Source organism: Dasypus novemcinctus, chromosome 2 (genome assembly GCF_030445035.2).
Source record: "Dasypus novemcinctus isolate mDasNov1 chromosome 2, mDasNov1.1.hap2, whole genome shotgun sequence".
Classification (NCBI taxonomy): domain Eukaryota; kingdom Metazoa; phylum Chordata; class Mammalia; order Cingulata; family Dasypodidae; genus Dasypus; species Dasypus novemcinctus.
The window spans coordinates 178,515,307-178,535,347 of NC_080674.1; the positions used below are offsets into that span (position 1 = coordinate 178,515,307).

Sequence of the window (20,041 nt, forward strand, 5' to 3'; positions counted from 1 at the left end):
GAAGTTAGCTAAGTTGCTGAAATGGAAACAGACTAAGTGGCAGAGCCCAACGTCAAAATCATGCCCTCTCCATTCCTTCTTTGGACTTTGGTGGATAGATAAAATTGAGTAAGTAGAGAAGTTGGATGGCTTGCACAGTAGCGAGACAGAAATAAGGCAGGCATGGAGGCAGAAATAAACATTTGCAAAAAGCAAATAAGGAGTACACACTCTGGAGCCCAGTGTTTCCTTTTGGGCAGAAAGGAAAATGAGATTGGGTTGGATTGGCATGCCGAAACCAACTGATAGGTAAATTTGAGTATAAGACAACTCTAGATTTTTGAGTAGCCAATTGTAGTTTTTGGCAATATGCAAACATTGGTTCTGAATCTTAAATATGTCATGAACATCCCTGGTTATCTAACTTGGAAGAGACATAAGTAAAATCATTGCACCCGGTGCTTAGCATGTAAAGGAGGCTCAACAGATGTGCTGTGGCTCCGTCCACCACCCTAGTGGTAGTGCTAAGATCAGCTAGGGACAGGGAATCCCGCTAGAGCATTGTAAGGGTACCTTGTGCCTTCGTGGTGGTGGCCATGGCTGACACAACGCCCAATGCCTCCTCGAAGCCCATCATGCCATGATGAAGAATGTCCCATCGCGCAACTCTTTAAGTTCCGTGTGCAGAACTAGTCAGAACTTGAAAATCTGGTGCCCTTTCCTGAAAATTTTTCTCATGGACCTCAAGGGCAAATAGACACTAATCCTAAATAAATAGATAAATAAATAAAATTGCATGCCAGTAAAGGAAGACAATATCTCAGGTATTGAAAACATATTTATATACATGTTTGCATACCTGCTTTTTAATTCCATCAAAAATAGGAGCCTCACAGGCCCCAAACATTTGAAGAAAAGTGGATAATTTCATCAAACATCTGAGTAAGTAACAGGTATTAGGAACTATCATTAGGACAATTGTTTAAAAATCTTAGCAAACTGTTTTGCCTATGTTAATACGGTCCTTTTGCACATGCAACTTTAATACAAAAGCCACAATGTTAAGCCTTGCACTTATCAGGCCCACACGAAGTTTTCAGTTTTAGGCTCAAGAATTTCTCTCTTCAGAGTCTTGGTTCTGCTCCTAATTTTTCTCCTTCTCTAGAATGACCTCCATGGTGCCTTCTAGAAGAGGACCAAAGAAATTGGTTACATCTTGGTTCATGTTTTACCAATCCATCTTGTATAAGAAACAGTAAGGTTAGGCTTTGGAGTTAGACTGCCTGGGTGCAAAATCCAGCTCTGCTGTTTGCTAACAGAGTAATACTAGGAAAGTTAGTCCATCCACGTCTCATCTGTCAATGGAGATGATAATAGGACTTGATTCATAGTAGAGTTGTTATGTTTAAAAAGAAAAATATTTGTAAAATACTTAGCTTAGTTCTTCGCACAAAGCAAGACCATGTACATATTAAATGTTACCTATTATTACATTTTCTTATTCCAGTTGGTAATGAGGTCATCGAACTTGTTATTTTGGATGCATTTATTTCTGGTACTGTTTTTTCCCAGTTTCTTGAGCATGTCTCTCTGCTCTACCAAATATCCTGACACCCTGTCACTACATAGATCAGCTAGGCATTGCTTACACAGAACATTTTAATATCTGCTTGCCATTAATCTTTTGAATGAAAAAGAAACCAGTTGTTTTAAGTGAATTTGGGGAATGGGTCTGGAACAGTCTCCCTATCATAGATTAGTGACTATATTTAGAATGGTTAGGCAGAGCAGCAATTTCACTGATAATATTTACTTCTTTGGGGATGGAGAGGAGACTGTGGTCCTTTGACCACAGGCAAACTGGTTTGTCAGGATCCAAGTCAATTTAAGGAACAAAATGCTGCTGTAACGGAGACAATGGGAGTTAGAGCAATGTGGCTCTGACCACAGATGGTGTAGAATAAAGTATTCAAGTATGACTGAGCAGAAGATGAATGAAGGTCTGGAGTATGGATAGCAAATACGTGCTATGCATCTGCTATATCTCCCACCCTCCATTCCATGTCCATGATTTTTCTAATTGATGACGACACTGTTTCCCACTGAACCCAGGGCTTCCTCAGAATCCTTCTCAACACTGCATCCCAAACAGACCCTATCAATCTGTCAGAGTTAGCATGGAACTGCATTGTCTGGCTGTAGGTCTCTTAATCAGAAAAATTTTATTAATTGAAAATATCAACAAATTTTATTCCTATGTAAATAGATAAATTACCAAAAGTTGAGTCAGACCCCATTTTTAAGGTCCTGGGAAATCCAGGACCTCAATTTACATGGGGATAATTAATTAGACCTCAATTTACATGGGGATCTTAGAAAACTCACACACATACACACCCACATATACACAAGACCATGAGTTTAATGAGTGACATATTGTTGCCTTTACATGTTTCCTTTTTCTTTTTAACAAATCGGTTAAACCCAGTTTTCTGTATATTTCCTGGGGACTCTATACCTATTCCAAATGGAACTTTAAAAATAGTTTGGGGACCAAGGGCTGTCTGTCATACATAGCATGGGAACCAGGTAAGTGCCTATTCCTTGGTTACATGCCCATCACACACTAAGTATTGCTGTAAGAAATCACAGTCTTTAAAGTGAGCCTGTATAAGTTCCAGCTTTCTCCCCTGTACTTTGGAATCTGTTTGTGTATGTACAGATGGTCTCTGTCAGTTGGAATAGTCAAGGGGAAAAATGTAGCATAAATGAACAAAATTAGCAAATGACATAGCAAATAGAGAGCAGCATATCATTTGATTGGGGCAGATCTAGGGACTAAGAAATTTCCCAAGTAAGTACCAGTGAACAGATTTTAGGGAGCTACCAAAACATGGATGTAAAGGGGACTGGAAAAAAACAAGTATCAGACAATTTTGTGATGGGTCTTCTCAATCCACTGAAGTTACCCCAGTGCTTTTATTGTGTTATGTCGGCTCTTCTATTGTCTGTGTTTGTATAAATTAAAAAGCCATTCTGTCTGGACAATATGAAATGAATTCATGCTGAACAAAATTTCAAAAAGTTCATGTAAAGAATGATTTCACAGCAACTATCACATCAGACTCCCGGAAAATTGCACTTGAACTTCACTTCCACCTCAGTCACTCAAAGGAATTTAAAAATTGGCTTCCAGCCATCCTTGTTCTCCAACATGCAGTTTCAGATATGCCTCAATGATGCAAACTTTAAAGCCTATTGATTGTGAGTTAAAATCTGTTCCTTCCAGAGACCCACTGCTAAGTAGACGTCAATCCTGACTTCACAGTGCCCTGGTCAGAACACCTGAGCATTCAGGAGACTTGAACAGGCAGAAGATAGCATTGCTATGAAGCAGTCACCTTGACCTTCATAACAAAATCACAGGAAAGCTTTGAACCCTGTAGGATCATAGCTGCTGTGAACCGTTATTCAAAGAAATGTTTCTTACTTGAAATCTCTGGAGAGTGCCTTGGGATTGGGAAATAGGTAACTGGAAACAATTTCCTGTAACTCACCCCCCCATCTCTTTTGTAACCCTCCTTTTTTGTCACCTCAGAGTGCTCAGAGGGTGGATTTTGGACAAACCCAAACCAACTCCTGGACTCCTGCCACTTAGTGTCTCTGTAATTCTACCTCTTTGTACCTCCATTTCCTCTTCTGTAAAATGGACATTATGTTAATTCTGACCCAATAGAGTTGTTTGAAAGTTAAATGGGATAACACAGGTAAAGTGACTAGCATAGTGAGCGATGTATAGTCATTTCACAATCAGCGTTAGCAGTTTAACTATTAACTATACTGGTACTAATTATAATTTAATAATAACTACCATTATAATTAATATATTGGTAGTTATAATTAATATAATTCTTATTACAGGTAAACCTATGGGAGAAGTATCGATTAAATGTTAGCATAGTTTCTGCTGAATCTATGTCAGTGCATCTAGCAGCAAACCATGCCTTTTATGGCTCACCAATAGTTGGGAATGAATTGAATTTTTAAAATCAAACTCCATTTGTCCATTGATCTATTTCAAGAGATGATTCATCTTCGCTTCAATTGTGTTACTGGGCAGGAGCCCCTAACATTTAAGCTTTAAAGGCATCTCACCTCCTATCCCTTTCTTCCACTCCCACCCTCAAACAGCGTAACTGGCAAGTGGTTTGATGCCCCATGCATCATTCTGTTCCCTCACTGGAAGTCCCTCTCCTCATCTTTCAAAGATTGCTCAGGCATAGTCTTTTCCAGGAATCCTTGTTTGACTCTTCACCCCACCCTTAGCTGGCCAAGCTGGACCAAGTGTCCCTTTTCACTGCCACCACAACACCATGTAATTACCTGCCACCAGCCTGCTCTTTGCCAAGTGACACTGAAATGATGTATTTACTTATCTGTCTCCCCAACTAGACTGTGAGCTCTCTGAGGGGCAGGGATGGTGTCTTTTTAATTTTTGTATCCTCGGTATCTAGCAGACTGCACACAAGAAGTGCTCAGAAAGGTCACTGAACCAAACTGATCTATAAATAGCATTTAACTGCATAAGGAACAGATCAGGAAATACAACTATAAAAGCAATGACAAAAATTGACATCCAGTTGAGGTGTTTGAAAATGTCTCTATGTGTGGTATATCTAAAAGCAAGAAAACACAGTTATTCTGGCTCAGGCACTTCTTGTCTGAATTGAAACGCTGAACCTGATTCTCGAGGCTCTTTTCCCAACCCATTGGACTTCCCTCTGCACACCCAGCTTTAGGGCATATCCCATGGGCTGCTACTTTTGATTCATTCTCCCAAGCTTCTCAAATGAACGAATCAGCAGGCATGGAATTGCGAGAACCCCAAGATGCAGCGTTAAAGCAGGTGAAGTTACACATAGTGATCGTCCTCACGCTGCACTTTGGCTGGAAGGTACTCTCTAGCATGTGAACACTCGGTGTGGATTCCAAGTCACTGACCAGCTCTACCGAGACGGCTGTTCTTCCTAATGGAAGAGAGTGTGCTGCTCTATGTAAAATGTCTCCCATGTTGTCCACCAAAGACCTCATGGTGGAGTGGGAGGCATTGGCCAACCCTTTAGGATACAAAGGTATTGGCCAACCCTTTAGGATTGTATCCCGTTAGGATACAAAGAGTTGGATATTTTTCCTCCACTTCTCCCCCAAGCTGATTAATCTGGTTTTAGTCTACTTTACTTATTTGTTCATTCATTCAGCAAGTGCTATTCTTTAGGGAAGCATTGAGGATGTATAAAATGGACAAAGATGTCCACCTTCAAAGAGTGATTAGGGCTCTGAAGAAATTTAAACAGGCTAATGGGATGGAGCAAGCAGGGGGTGGCAACTTTCAAGGAGGCAAATGGGGAAGCAAAGAAGCAGGCTTGATATATTTTGAGGTGGAAGGGATTGTCTTGGCTACAGGAAAGAAGAAGTATAAAGACTCTAGAGATGGAATGGCTTGGCATATTCAAGGGAGATATCAAAAACGGTCATGTTGGCTGGATAATAATGGGCTAAGGGGAGGGTGAGAAGGACAAGATTGGAGGGGAGGTGACTGGGCCAGAACAGCAAGCACCTAGTTCATCATTTTAAAGAGTATGGATTTCATTCTTCATACAATGGAAAGTCGTTGGTGGGTAACAAGCAGGTGAGAGATACAACCTGATTTCTGCTTTTAAAATATTACTCTGTATGCTGTGGAGAAGGGATAGAGATGGTGGGGGGTAGAGGGGTATGTGATAAGAATAGAAGCAGGGAGACCAGTAAGGACACAGTGCAGTAAGAGAAGACAGAGGTTTAAATTAGGACAGTAGCAGGATGGCTTCCATATTGATTCCATTTCAGCTGTGTCGATGGCTATTTCTGCTCATGCCCCTTTTCCGAAATATGCAACTATCTGTCTTATGAATTTGGACATTTGGAGATACAGCCAAATCACACTAAAGAATACATCTGGAGCATTTAAAATATATATATTTGTATTGTGAACTGGTTTCAATGTATTATCTTGGGATGCTCTCATGACACTCATTGCTGACCTTTGACCCCTCTGTCCTCTTTCCCAGGTCGTCCCATTCCACCTACATCCTCGTCTAGCCTCCTCCCATCTGCTCAGCTGCCTAGCTCCCATAATCCTCCACCAGTTAGCTGCCAGATGCCATTGCTAGACAGCAACACCTCCCATCAAATCATGGACACCAATCCCGATGAGGAATTCTCCCCCAATTCATACCTGCTCAGGGCATGCTCAGGGCCCCAGCAAGCCTCCAGCAGTGGTAAGGAAACTCTGTGGTGTCTGAATGTGTGGTGTTTCATGTGTGGCACTCTTAATTCTCCAGCAAAATGACAAGTCTGAAGTGAGGGTGGGGGAGAAGGTGATGTGGGGAGCATCAAGGTGAAATATCATTGTCATAGTGTGGCAATGAGTTTCAAGGTACATTGGCTGAAGGTCAAGTTACAGAAGAGCCTTTGCTTAACTTAAGAGGGTTTGGCCTTCCTTCAGCAGGAGGAATTTGCCCATTGCTGCACGTGAAAGAATGCTGGTCTCAAAGGTGATGTGCAGAGAGACACTAGAATATTGAATTTTGTATTACTACTATTCTGGTCATATCCAAGTGACCCTGGGTGCCCCCACATGCTCAATTTGTGTGCATCTCAGTCCTCTTGTTTTTTGATAGTTGCCTTCTGACTCTTTCTTCCTTGCTTGTTTGGATGCTTTTATGATTAAGATGCAGTGCCTTGACATGAAGAACAAGTGTCTTGCCAAGTCTGGGGAGTGTTTGGGGACGACCTCTCCCATAACCTATATCTGTGCCACTTTATTTGAATTTAACAAGCTGCTTGTGTGGTGCTATGGTAAATATTGCCTTTAAATCCATAGTTCTTCCTTTGGTTTTCACAGTCACAAAGCACAGGGGCTGGCCATTAGGTACTATCTCACTTTTGAGAGGTTTGTGGCTACTGCCTCACCTCCCTCTCTCAGAATTTTAGGTGGAATCACTCTGGGTCCAGTAAAAGGCATGCATTACTTGGATTTCTACTGGTGGTGATATGCTCATGCCTGTGAAAGTAGGAATGGGCCATACTAGGGTTTAAGTGCTCATGGCCCAAGGGGAGATATTTGAAGGAATTAGTTGCTCCTGACCCAAAGGCTTTGGAGTTATCATCTGAGTTGGCCACTCATGATGGTCATTGACATATCCCTTCAAAAACTACATGGGGATTTACAAGCGGAGAGTATTTCTTGATAAGATTGCGTTTTGGCTCCATCCATGAGTATATGCCACCACTGGCCTCAACCTCTCCAATTAGAGAAGACCTGCTAAATAAATTTAAGATGATTCATTTCTGGGATGGAATGATGAACTGCTACTTTTGATGGCCCATGCCCTTCTTCAAAGCCAGGCCTGATATATTTAGTAAACTCATATTCTTTTTCAAAAAAATTACCTAATCAAATCTCTCATCAAATGAGCAATCCATTGTTGATATTATGAAGGCCTTTAATCTACCATAAATCTTTATTAGAACTCATCAGAGCTTCTAGTTTGAGAGAAATGTGATTATGGCACTCTTAAAATGACATTACATCATTGGGGTGATTGGTTTATCATTTGGAGAAGAGACATCAATCATAACTAGCATAACCACACAGTAAATGAATTCAACCTTTCTACCGCAGAACAATGACACTGTAATTGCTCAAAATCAGGCTTAAAATGAAATCTGAAAATGCTCTTTCTTCAAATATGATGTTAACTTAATGGAAAATATTATGAAAAATCATGTTTGAGAAAATTCTATATAATTAAAAATATGTGGAAATATATTCCTTTTTTCTTTCATCAGAACCTGATTTTAGTTACAGAACCATTTTTTGCTACAGAGATTATGTTGCATTTAATTGAACTACCCTCACTTATGTTTTGTTGCTTTTTATTTCATACTATGTAATCGTGATGAATATTGTATTATGAAGGACAAGAGGCTTTTGAAATGAGGTGCGCCTGCTGATAGCTTTTTAAAACAGACAATTATTAGGGAGAAAATGAGCTTTTAAAAAGCTATATCCTTTTATGCATATATGGATATGCAAGAGAAGATGATTTCCATAAGAGAGGTCAGTTCATATCTCAGGGCCGTCTAGAAATGTTTTCTTAGTGATAACATAGTGAGTGATTTCTTTTCTTTCAGACAGTGTACAAGATTGGAAGTTGTTGATAGAGTATTTTGGTTGGGTTTATGCCTAATCAAGACCTCATTTTGGCGGACACAATAGATCTGTATGTTCAGAGTCAAACTTATCCATTTTTCATCACTCATACCAATTTGTTCAGTTCACTTAAGCTTGATAGTGATTTAAGCTTTGGTAACAGGAAAATGCCACAGAAAATCTGAGGGTCCATTTTCATCCAAAACAAGAGCTACGCTGATGTGATTTCTTCACCTGAGGGGTGAAGACCCAATTGTGCAATAGCCTTGTTTTCAGCAGGTACTTATCTGAAAGCTTGGTAAAGCTCCAACCAACAGGCAGTCATTCAAAATTCTTGACTCTGGCTTAGCTAAAGTGAGAGCAAATCAAGTCTGTGTAAGTGTGTGCACTCACATCTGTTTGTATGTGTGCGTGTGTGTTTTGTGGAATGGATTTGGGGTCCAGGGCAAATTGGGGATTCTATCAAGATCTGAATGCAGTTGCCATGAATTTAAATTTGACATACAGGAATGAAAATAGAGTTTGACACACAAGATGCAAAGTGCAGAGCTGAGCCAGAGTGTTTTGAATTGAGTTTGTTGAAAGAGGTTGGATTTTTCAGGAGGTGCCACGGCATGAATAAAGCACCCCTATGATTGGTTGTGTTGTGGTTAGCTGTCTAATTACACAGAATTTTTTAAGTTGGTCTCTCGGCAATACCCTTCCTTGTGTTCTGAGGATCTAGCACCAATTTGGTCTTTGTTTCTTCCTTAGGTGAAATTAAAGGTATTCCAACACACTCAACCCATACATGGCAGTCAAAAATTATTTCCTGCTTGCCTCTTAGTGTGGTTGTCGTTACTTGACATCGGTGAAGCTTGTCATTAGGAGCGTCGCTGCCAACATGTTTTCTCCAAGTAGACCCAGTCCCAGAAAGATAAACTGGACATACTAACAAAACTAAAATACTTTTGCCCAATGTGAAAGCCTCTTCAAAGCAACAACAAAGCTTCACCTTTATGGCTCAAGCATCGTTATATTCTATGTCTGTAGTACATTCTTTACTGGATGATACTAAAACCTCAGCACCTTTGGTGCCAAATCGCACTAACCCTCAATCTGCACCAATCAAGCAGACACCCAAGGTACAGTTAGGCAGGCTCTTAGAAGAGTGGTGCTTCCCTTCCCCTCCAGCATTTTCTTCCCAATAGCTGGGCCCAGGAATTGGCTTGTCCTGTGTTCTGATCTTCTACCAGGGCAGCGGATTATCTCCAGATGTGCTTCTTCTATACAGCAACATAATCTCAACTCCTATGAAATAACTCATCTGAAAAACGAAATCAGGGTCCCAGTGGCAGCACAGCAGAGGCTCCCACAAGGTGGAAGAATGAGGCCTCCTTCAAATCACAAAAGGGTTTACAGTTGATCAACGCATGAGGCAGGAAACACGTAAGCAGCAACGTTACAATCCAAAAGCGTTGGTTTACTTCCTGTCCACCCAAGACTGAGTTTTAGTTTTCTTGAAAGTCTAAATGAAGGGGTTTGGAATATTGATTGCAACATCAAACCATATATAAGAAAGTTAATGAGGATGCCTCTGTCAGGATTCTTTCAATCACTTCTTTGTGACAAAAAGGGCTGTCCCAGCTGGAGAGTCTCAGTTTGTAACTGAGAGCATTAAAAGTGACCGATGCTTTCGAAAAAGGAAATGCCTTGCTTAATGGTAAATGGAAATAATACATCAACATCAGCAAGCTTCTGCTTGTCTAGAGTGGTCCAAGAATAGAGTTGTTTGATTAATTTAATTATCTTATTTATCTGGCATCATCAAGATAAAAGTTTTATTCATTCATTCATTCCATCTTCTTTCTCCCCCCCCAAATAATTCATGACAGCTTATAAATTTAAAAAATAAAAATAAAAACTAGAAAGCTATGAATTTATGACACTGTCAGCGTAAAGGAAAAATCTAGGGGGAAAGTATTTTATATATACAAATTCCTGTTCCATTATTTGAGATAGAAAATTTAATTCTAAGCTTTCTAGAAACAAAAGCAAAAAGGGAAACAAAGAACAATATGTATAACATTCATGAAATAAAAACAAATGAGGGCAGCAGATGTAGCTCTGCTACAAGTGATTGAGCGCCTGCCTCCCATGTACAATGTCTGCATCCCATGTTCAATCCCTGGTATCTCCTAAATTAAAAAAAAGAAAGAAAGAAAATTACTCCAGGGAAATTCTGGAACTTCTCATAGTGAGACCAGAATGAAATTTCTCATAAAAGAGATAATGCATGCATTTCAAATGACCAAATTCTCAGTAACCTCCTATAATACAAGTGAGAATAAATTTCATGTTGACATTTCTTGTGGCTGTCTTCCAAATAAGTCAAAGAGGGCACTTTCAGTTAAAAAAAAATTTTTTTACAAATGTCCAGCAATCATACAGCCCAAGGATAAAACTCAAATCAATCCATAGATAAACCTCAGTTCTACTAAAGGACCATGTAAACTGCATGTCCCAAAGGCAATAAAACCTTAAATGGCATTTCTCATAACTCAATTTTTATGGAAATTACTAGACTTTGAGCTTATATTCACCAACCAGAACCTGAAAAAGCGAATGCTATATATTACAGACTTGTCTTGACAGCTCTATAGAGGTTAGGATTGCTATCCTCTAATGAACACTAGGGCACCTCTCCAGGACCACCGCACTCACCTGGCCCCTCCCGCTCTTGGTGGGGCTGGATGGAGACAAGGCAGGCTGGCGACCCCAGGAGTAGTTGGTTGGTTTTTTGTGGTTTTCTGTTGGTTGGCTTATTTGTTTTGAGTTTAAAACTTCTTTCCCTTATACATCTTATGGTTGGGACAGAACTTTTCCACAAATATATTATAAATTTTCTTGCCTTCTTAAGCAGATTGTGCCCAATGTAATTTAATTTAGGATTTCCTGAATTGCTCAGAGCAATTATTATGCACCTTGATAATTGTTCTGTGCTGGCAATACCATCTTTTTTTTCCTTTCAAGAAGTCAATGTGTGTTGTGGCTTGATCTGACTCTCTTACTGCTTTGCATTTTAACCTCACTCTGCTCTTCATAGGTATTTTTCTCTCTCCTCTCAACTTTATTCCATTATGCAGAGACCTGCACTGTAGCATCCCTGGTTCATAGTAGATGTCCCATAAGTATTTAGTGACTAAATTGAAGATACGATGTCTTTAGTAATCCTCACTTCATTTATTTTCAGTTTTTCATTATGTATAAATGGGAAAGGTGGATAATTATGGAGAAGGAGGGTAGATTAGAATTTCCCAGCCAGGGAGAATGTATTTTTTAACAAAATATATTTAATACACCTACTTTTGTTTTGTCTTGAATGGTTTTCGACACTTAATGGTTCATCTTTAAATGGTAAGATTTTGTTGCCTTTTTATATATATGACAATGCATGATCAGCAGGTCCAGTGCGGAGAACTCGGGTTGGAGCATGAGGAAGCAGAGGCTGCTGGAGGGCCCTGGAGAGCGGCTTCTGTGTTTCTGAGTGGCTTGACCGGAAGAGAGCTGTTTTTTTTTTTGTTTTGTTTTTTTTAATTTTTTTTTAAATTTTATTTACTTTGTAATAATATTACATTAAAAATATATATATATGAGGTCCCATTGAACCCTACCTCCCCCACCCCACCTCTCCCCCCCCTCAGCAACACTCCCTCCCATCATCATGACACAGCCATTGCATTTGGCAAGTATATCTCTGGGCACCCCCGCACCCCATGGTCAACGGTTCACACCATGGCCCACACTCTCCCCCATTCCATCCAGTGGGCCCTGTGAGGATTTACAATGTCCGGTGATTGCCCCTGAAGCACCATCCAGGGCAGCTCCATGTCCCAAAGACGCCTCCACCTCCCATCTCTTCCTGCCTTTCCCCATACCCATCAGCCATCATGTCCACTTTTCTCAATCCAATGCCACCTTTTCTATGTGGACATTGGATTGGTTGTGTCCAAGAGAGCTGTTTTTAACTCTTGATTTTGGGGTCGTTTTCCCAAGTCGGATTTGTTCTCTTCAGGAGCCACGTGGATCCGGGTTCTTCCCCAGGTCACTTGGGTGTCCTGGTGCAGAAACTCAGAGCTCCCTGCAGCTCTTCCTGGTGTCTAGGCAGTGCCCCAGAGGGATCCCGTTCCACCTGGCTGTCTGGGAAGCACCCAAGACACCGTCTCCGGGCTGTGGGAAGATTCCCAAAGACAGTCCATGGAACAGCCCTCACTAGGTCTCCCAGTGCAGAGCCTCAGGGGGTTGACTGTCAGCCCGTGACTATCTTCCCACCCAGTGGGGCCAGGCTGATGGCATCATAGGGGGTCACCTGTGGCCCATTTCTGAGCAGCAGGCTCTGAAGTGGGTGGAAATCCTGGTAGACGTAGCAGGAGGCCATATCTCCTGTATTTGTTTTTGAAAAAAGTATCAATTCCTGGTATTTGTTGTGTGCTTGTATCTGCAAGCCATTCTGCTAAGAACTTTAAATACCTTCCTTCATTTATTTTTATTAATCTCCACCATGTCCAATGCAGCAAGGATGACCATTAACCCCATTTTATTGATGAGAAAATTGTGGCACACGGAGTTTAACTTGCCTGAAGTCACAAAGTTGGGACCTGAAGGATTTCAGTTCAAACCCAACCTGCCTAATTTCCAATACTCTTCTCCATACACCTCTGTTAAATGTCAACCTCTAAAATATTTGTGTGGCCTTAATGAGATATTCAGAAGACAGTGCATGGAAGCATCGTATTAAGGTTCATGGGTTATAGTTTTTAAAAGGTTTAAAAAAAAAAACTACATGCAGCTTCACAATATACTCTTCACTTCCTTTGCTTGGGAAGCACGCATATTCCCAGACTCTTCCCCTGGAGGTTCTGATTCAATAGGCTTAGGGGAGGCTAAGGAACTGTGCTTTTAATACCCTCCTTAGGTGATTCTTGTGGCCTGGCAAGTTTGGGAAGCATGAAAGTGATAGAAAAGCTCCGGAGTGGAAGGTGGAGAACCTGGGTATTGTATACTCTGCTCTTGATCTACAGCATGACATTTTCCAAGTCATTCAATATTTTTGGGCTTTGGTTTCCCTATTCATTAAGGAAGGGCATTGCCCTAAAAAAAAAGTCTCTAAGCTTCCTCCTTGATTTAACATTCTGTGCTTGCAAATTCCTGCATCTAGCTGGATCACGCGGCCGCCATGTTCATAGGCTCACAACCCTTCTTCCCTGGATAGTGTGGATTTCACTCCAGCGTCTAGGCCATGGTCAAAACTGAGACCTACACAGTCATGCAAAGCAGAGCCTTGCAGCAGGTCTGCAGAAGTTGAGAAGCATGGTTTGGGTCCTGTGATCTTGGTTGAAGATGTTTATGGCAATACCTGTAAAGCGAGGAAAGTATAGTGTTTTAGTTTGCTAGTCTGCAAAAGGAGATAAATGCGTTGGCTTTTAACAGTGGGAATTTATTAGCTTACAAACTTACAGTTTCGATGCTGAGAAAAAACGTCCAAATCAAGACATTACCAGGTGATGATTTCTCCCCAAAGAGCAGCTGTCAGCAATCCTAGACTCCTCTGTCACATGGCAAAGCACATAGTAGCATCTGCTGGTCTCTCCTCTCTCTTCCAGGTTTTGTTGCTTTCAGCTTCTGACTTCCATGGCTGCTTTCTCTCTCTCTCTTTCTCTCTTTCTCTCTCTCTCTGAATTACATTCTCTTATAAAGGACTCCAGTAAGAGGATTAAGACCCACACTGTGCCATGCCTTACCTGAAGTAACCTAATCAAAAAAGCCCTATTTATAATAGGTTTACACCCACAGGAATGGATTAGCTTGAAGAAAATGATTTTCTGGAGTGCCTGCTGTTTCAAACCACCACATAGAGCATCTCAAACACTAACCTGGGCTTTCAGAGAGTATCATCCAGGCCTCCTAAGCAAGGTCTGCTACCCTGAGAATTTGGAATCAATGGTCCTTAAGATTCTTGAGCATAGCAGACCGAGATCGGAACTACTCTTCTTTTCATTTGTGCCTTGTTGCAAAACACATGCACACATACACATGTACATTTGTAATTTGTAAGTCCAGCAATTTCCAGCCCAACTAGAATGGACCACTCTTCTGCACCACAGTGCAAATGAGCACACAGTCAAGATGGACAGGTAATTCCTTTGGAGATGCACAGCGTGAAACTGATGTGCAGACAGAACTGCTCACCCTCAGCAAATCATCTTGATATTGACAAAACTCCCAGATCGATAGGCATTGTGTACATTCCATCTCTCCATCTTTATCCTTGGCTTCTTGGTACATACAAAGTGATGTCCCAGACAAGCCCAGGGACTGGGAGCTAGAAATGGTCTTGACAGTTTCCTGCCCTAACAATTTTCACCCAGAACTTTAGTTTCTCCTGAGTTCCCTTAAGACTACATTTAATTCTAGCTAGCGTCCTGCATAAAATCCAATAGCCATTTTAAAAAGTGACCCAGACTCTTGTTAGAGGTGCTTCAATTTTCTATTGAATCAAAGGATATATTTCTTTTAACAATGAATGATTTCAACAAGTTACAGCTCCAGTCCCTGGTAAATCTCTTATAACTCTCAAGGAAAAAAAAAAAAAGAATAATGATATTCTTAAATTCTTAAGAGTGTGGACTCTGAAGTCAAAGCAACATGGATTATAATTATGGTTTATGGATGAAATTTGAAAATATGCTGAGTGAAAATAAGTAAGGCATATAAGGATATGTATTAGTTAACTCATATGAAATATCTAGAAATAGCAAATTCATAGAGACAAAAAGAAGTTTAGTGGTTACCAGAGAAGGGGGAAGAAAGTTGGGGGAATTGTTGCTTGATGGTACATAGGATTTGGAAATTTTGGAAATTTTTAAATAAAATAAGAAATTAGAAAATAAATTATGACTCAGCCACTTTCTAACTTATGATCTTGAACAATTAAAGTCTTAGATTTTTTGTTTTGTTTTGTTTTAATGTGTAATACATTTCTAAAAGTCTACAACTCCTAAAGTTGTCCTGAGGAGTAAATGATATTCTTTTTTTTTTTAAGTTTTTTTTTTATTTCTCTCCCCCCATCCCCCACCCCGTTGTCTGCTCTCTGTCCATTTGCTGTGTGTTCTTCTGCATCTGCTTTTTTTCTTGTCAGCGGCACCGGGAATCTGTGTCTCTTTTTGTTGCGTCATCTTGCTGCATCAGCTCTCTTTGTGAGCCGCACTACTCCCGGGTAGGCTGTGCTTTTTCCACACAGGACAGCTCTTCTTACGGGGTGCACTCCTTGTGCATGGAGCTCCCCTACGCGGGGGACACCCCTGCATGGCACGGCACTCCTTGCGCGCATCAGTGCTGCACGTGGGCCAGCTCATCACATGGGTCAGAAGGCCCTGGGTTTGAACCCTGGACCTCCCATGTGGTAGGTGGATGCTCTATCCATTGAGCCAAATCCGCTTCCATAAATGATATTCTGATGCATCTGGATATCTTGAAAGGAGAATTAGACAGTTAGAACAGCCACTGGGTTTGGAATTATTGATATTTTTTAACTTAACAAACACTTTTGAGGGCTTATCGTATGCCAGCCAGGGTTCTAACAGTTTTACAAATGGTACCCCGTTTTGTCCTCACCCATGAGGAAGAGAAAGGCAATCCTTGATGCTGGGAATTAGCCTGATGCTAACCTGCAAGCCCCGGTGTCCTTAGGAGCAGTCTCGGCACTCAGAGCTCACCACAGTGTTCTCCCCTTGAGCACAAACAATCTTAAAGCACACCACCAACCCACAAGGCCATTCGGAGACTGTAATGAAGTGAGAGAAAATAAAAACGAGACTACTTTATAATCTGGCCAAAACACAGGTGGAAAACAAGATCACTGTTCAAACCACTGCAAATGCAGACCATACCTCTCCCCAGACTGGAAAGAGTAACTGCTGTTTCCTGACCAATTACTGCTTTAGCCTTGCTCTAGTCTGCCCTCCGTATTAGGAACAATGTATTGAGATAAACGTAGAATGATCCCCGATTTCTGACAGCACCAATACAGAGTGACCCTCCATGTCCTTGAACCCTCCCTAAAGTTATCTAATACAAGCTCAGGTCCTATAATAAGTCCCTTCTAACCAACACTCTTTTATTGAAGTACTCCATGACTCACCATTGCGTGTGTGTTGCAGTAAGTTAATAAACCCAAGTTTGTTTGACTAGAGGGCAGTGACACGGTTCTGCTTCAGATGGTACTGTTATTATCTCTGTTTATAGATATGAAAACTTTAGCACAGAGAGGTTAAGAAAGTTGCCTAAGGATGCGTAGTTATTAAGCAGCACAGCAGAAACTTGGCCCAAAGAAATCAGTCAACAGAGGGCTAGGTATATAGAAACTTAAGTAAGTTTTTAAAAGACAACCATTAATCCCACAAAAAAAATTATGTTCAGGATATAAAAAGTAGTCATCTTTATTACACAGCCCCATTCTAAAGCACGTGTAGATGGCCAGAATAAAGTAAACATTGAGACCTATCTAAACATTTTATCAAGAGGATGAGAGGACAGAAGGAGTGCATATGTGAACAGAGTAGGTAAAGGAAAAGGACTGGCTCTGTATCTTCTATAGTGAGAAGCTGATTGTAATGCCTAAAACTGCAAGCCCAAGAAATAGCAGCAGAACGTGTTTTTTTAATAGACCTGGAGATAAATACCAAAATAATCAGCTAAAAAAAGGTAAATGTGATTGCCTCTAGGAAGGAAGAAATTGGTGGTGATGAAAGAGAATTGCTATTTTTGAACCAAACATTGTAGAACTATTTAAACCAGGCTCATGTACTTTTTTTCAATGCAAAGAAAAAAAATTTACAGAGAGCACAAGAGTTTGGAAACACCTAATGTAAATTAGGTAGCTATTTAATCCCCTCATACTTTTTTTTTTCATTCAGCAAATATGTCTTGATTTGAGACTTTGTGTTAGAGACTACAGCAAGTGCTGTGAACTGAATGGTTAGGCACTGGAGCATTTTCGCTGGGTCCGTCGCTCTGTCTATATCTGCCTCTGTTGCTTAGGCAGCCCTGTGGAGGCATTACGACTTCAGCGCTTTATCCCATCCCATCCCTCAGCCTTGCTGCTCTATCCCAGGCTTAGGATGGCAGGAGAACAGAGAAGGCCCTGTGGCTGCTCTGCCTCCTTGTTACTAACCCAGTATCTTCTACACTCAGATTCCACCTTTTCCCCCAAAGTATGCCCAACCAACTCAGCCCACCTACACATTTTCCTTTTCAGAACAAAGAAGTCTTATCGCCTTCATTATTCAATTTGGCGTGTCGTTATGTTCTGATTTTTAATATTCTCAGTGTCCCCTGAGTGTAAATCACATTTGTTGACGTTAAAGTGTCACTACTTTGTCTTTTTATACCATTTAGCACTTGGTACAGGTTTAGATAGACTCAAGACATCCTCATTTTATCTGACTTAAAAAGAACAGTGGTAGACTGGGCAGCAAGAAGGTAGCGCCTTCCCTGTAAGACCTTCAGCCTTGGGCCTGTTGACTGCAGGTCATTGTATAAGTTTTTAGAGCTGAGACCATTTGGGATTATGAGTGTGAGCATGAGCACTGTTAGAAAGAACAGAAAAGGCTCCATAGAAAGTAAGGAAAAAAGGGGCATGCTTGTTTAATCTACCATCTCCCTTGAATAAACAGAGCAAATGTGAACCTAAAGAGATGTTCCTCTCTTCATGGTTTGTAGTAGCCACTCTCCTGACTTGATGGTGGCTTTGAGATAGCAGCCTCCATTTATATGTTCCTGATGGCACAACCATACTCTAGTGAACTAGCATAGGAAATGCATGACCTCAGCACCCAATTCAATATAAGCTGCATTGAGTTGCTAGGTGTTGGATATGAAGTAGACCTAGAGCTCAAGGCCTCTGTTACAGATTGAATCATGCCCTCACAAAGACATGTGCAAGTCCTACTGTCTTAGTTTGCTACTATAACAAATACCACAGACTCGTTGGCTTAAACAATAGTAATTTATTGCCTTACAGTTTTGGAGGCTGGAAGTCCAAACATCAAGGTGTCGGCAGGATGGTGCTTTCTCTAGGAAGTCTGTAGGGCTCTGGTGGTGGCTTGCTGGCAGCCCATAACCCAGTCTCTGCTCTGTTACCTGGCCGTCAGTCTTCTTCTGTCTTCCACTCCTCCTCCTACTGTGTCCACATTTCCTTGCGTACAAGGATTCCAGTCATATTGGATTAAGGTCCTCCCTGATCCACACTCATGCCTTTAGTGCGTTTGCATCTTCTCTTCTCTGGGAAGGCTTCTTGGTCTCTCTAAGGCTGGTTAACCTCCCTTCCATAGCTCCCTGTGTCTCCTCTAATATTGTATTCACCAAACAATTTAATTGACTGCATTGACCATAGCTTTCATCTCGGCAGACAAGAACTGCATTTCCCTGTGTCCCATTTTATTCTGCAGATTTAGCTAGCACAGTGCCTGGCACAGTGTGGACCTCAATAAATATTAGAAGAATGAGCAAATAATGAATGGGTCAAGGATGGAGGAAAGGTGTGCCAACAGTATTTTCAATTTCCAAGAGACTGTGGGGTGGATCGGGGTTCACAGGCTGTCTCTCCCCATTCTGTAGTAGAACAGCTAAAGAATTGAAATGACATTTCTGGATGATGGAATAGTGCCGTTTGAATGGTAAAGAAACACAGACGCAAGCAACAAAAAGCAATATACATAATATTTAAACCCTAGAATCTGAATAAACTAGTAAATTATATTTTTTAAAAACCTATTTTATATGGCACTTTAAAAATACCAGCACTAGCCTTTCTCCTGATTCCTGCAGGGTCAATCCCCCACCCCCACCCCTTTTGTAAGTTTCTATCGAATCTTTAGTTTTAGGATTTCTGTCACTTATTATCTTTATTCCTTTCTTGTGCTTGTAAAGCCAAAGATGAGGGGGCACACACATTCTTAATACTGAAGCATTTAGGCGGTTATCACTTAAATTAATGTTTTCTGCTAGAGTTGTATTTTAATGGAAAACAACAATTGTGTCTAAGACAGCATCTTGGAGTTGAACCAATTCTATCAGTGAACACTCAACCATGGGATGCTAACAATAAAAGGCAATGATCAATCGTTCTTTTTTCCCCTCTTCTCCGCCAAAAGCAGGCTTTGCATCCCTTTACTTTAAAAAACTAAGCTGATGGTGTAGCTACTTTTTAATACTTCAGCAGAACTGTCAGTGCCCCTATTAGAGAAAGACCGCCTAGTTTATCTTTATCACGTTTTCCCGCCTTCATCCTGATTTAGGATTTACGAAGCCACATTTGTCTAAGTTATGACCTCACAGACCCTTGCTTTTGAATTGTGTTTATGTTCAACTGTGACTTGGGGTGGGGGTAGGGGGGACAGGGCCTGTAGTCCTTCGTGCCAGCTCCCCAAATAGTTTGACAATGCACTCGGTGGCATTCACACTTGACTGGAATCACATTTCAATCTGTTCCATCTGATTGGCTCCTGTGTTTTCTTCCCGTCTGTGGTAATGGAACACTCATTCCCAGTTCCCAAGGTTATTTTCATTTCAATGACCTTTTCCATCTCCCTGGGGCACCTCGCCATTACCCACCCCCTTTTACTCCGCCTGCTTAGGATATTGCCCTACATGTTCCTCTTTCTGCAGTAACTGTTGCGTTTGATACATTTCTATCAGCAATTTTGTGGCCGTAAAGGAGCAGTGATCTTTACCAGTTTATGACTCCCCTTATGTCTATATGGGTTCTTC

At 41.0% G+C, this 20,041-nt stretch overlaps 1 protein-coding gene across 2 annotated transcripts in view; it reads left to right on the forward strand.

Moving 5' to 3' along the window:
• The window catches only part of TENM2 (teneurin transmembrane protein 2), a 1,208,790-nt gene that overhangs the window by 843,653 nt on the left and 345,096 nt on the right, over positions 1-20,041 (forward strand). For both annotated transcript variants that reach the window (XM_023591746.3, XM_058281907.2), the window contains one exon: positions 6,087-6,296. In XM_023591746.3, the coding sequence (XP_023447514.1) occupies positions 6,087-6,296 (210 nt within the window). The remainder of the gene's footprint in view (positions 1-6,086; positions 6,297-20,041) is intronic.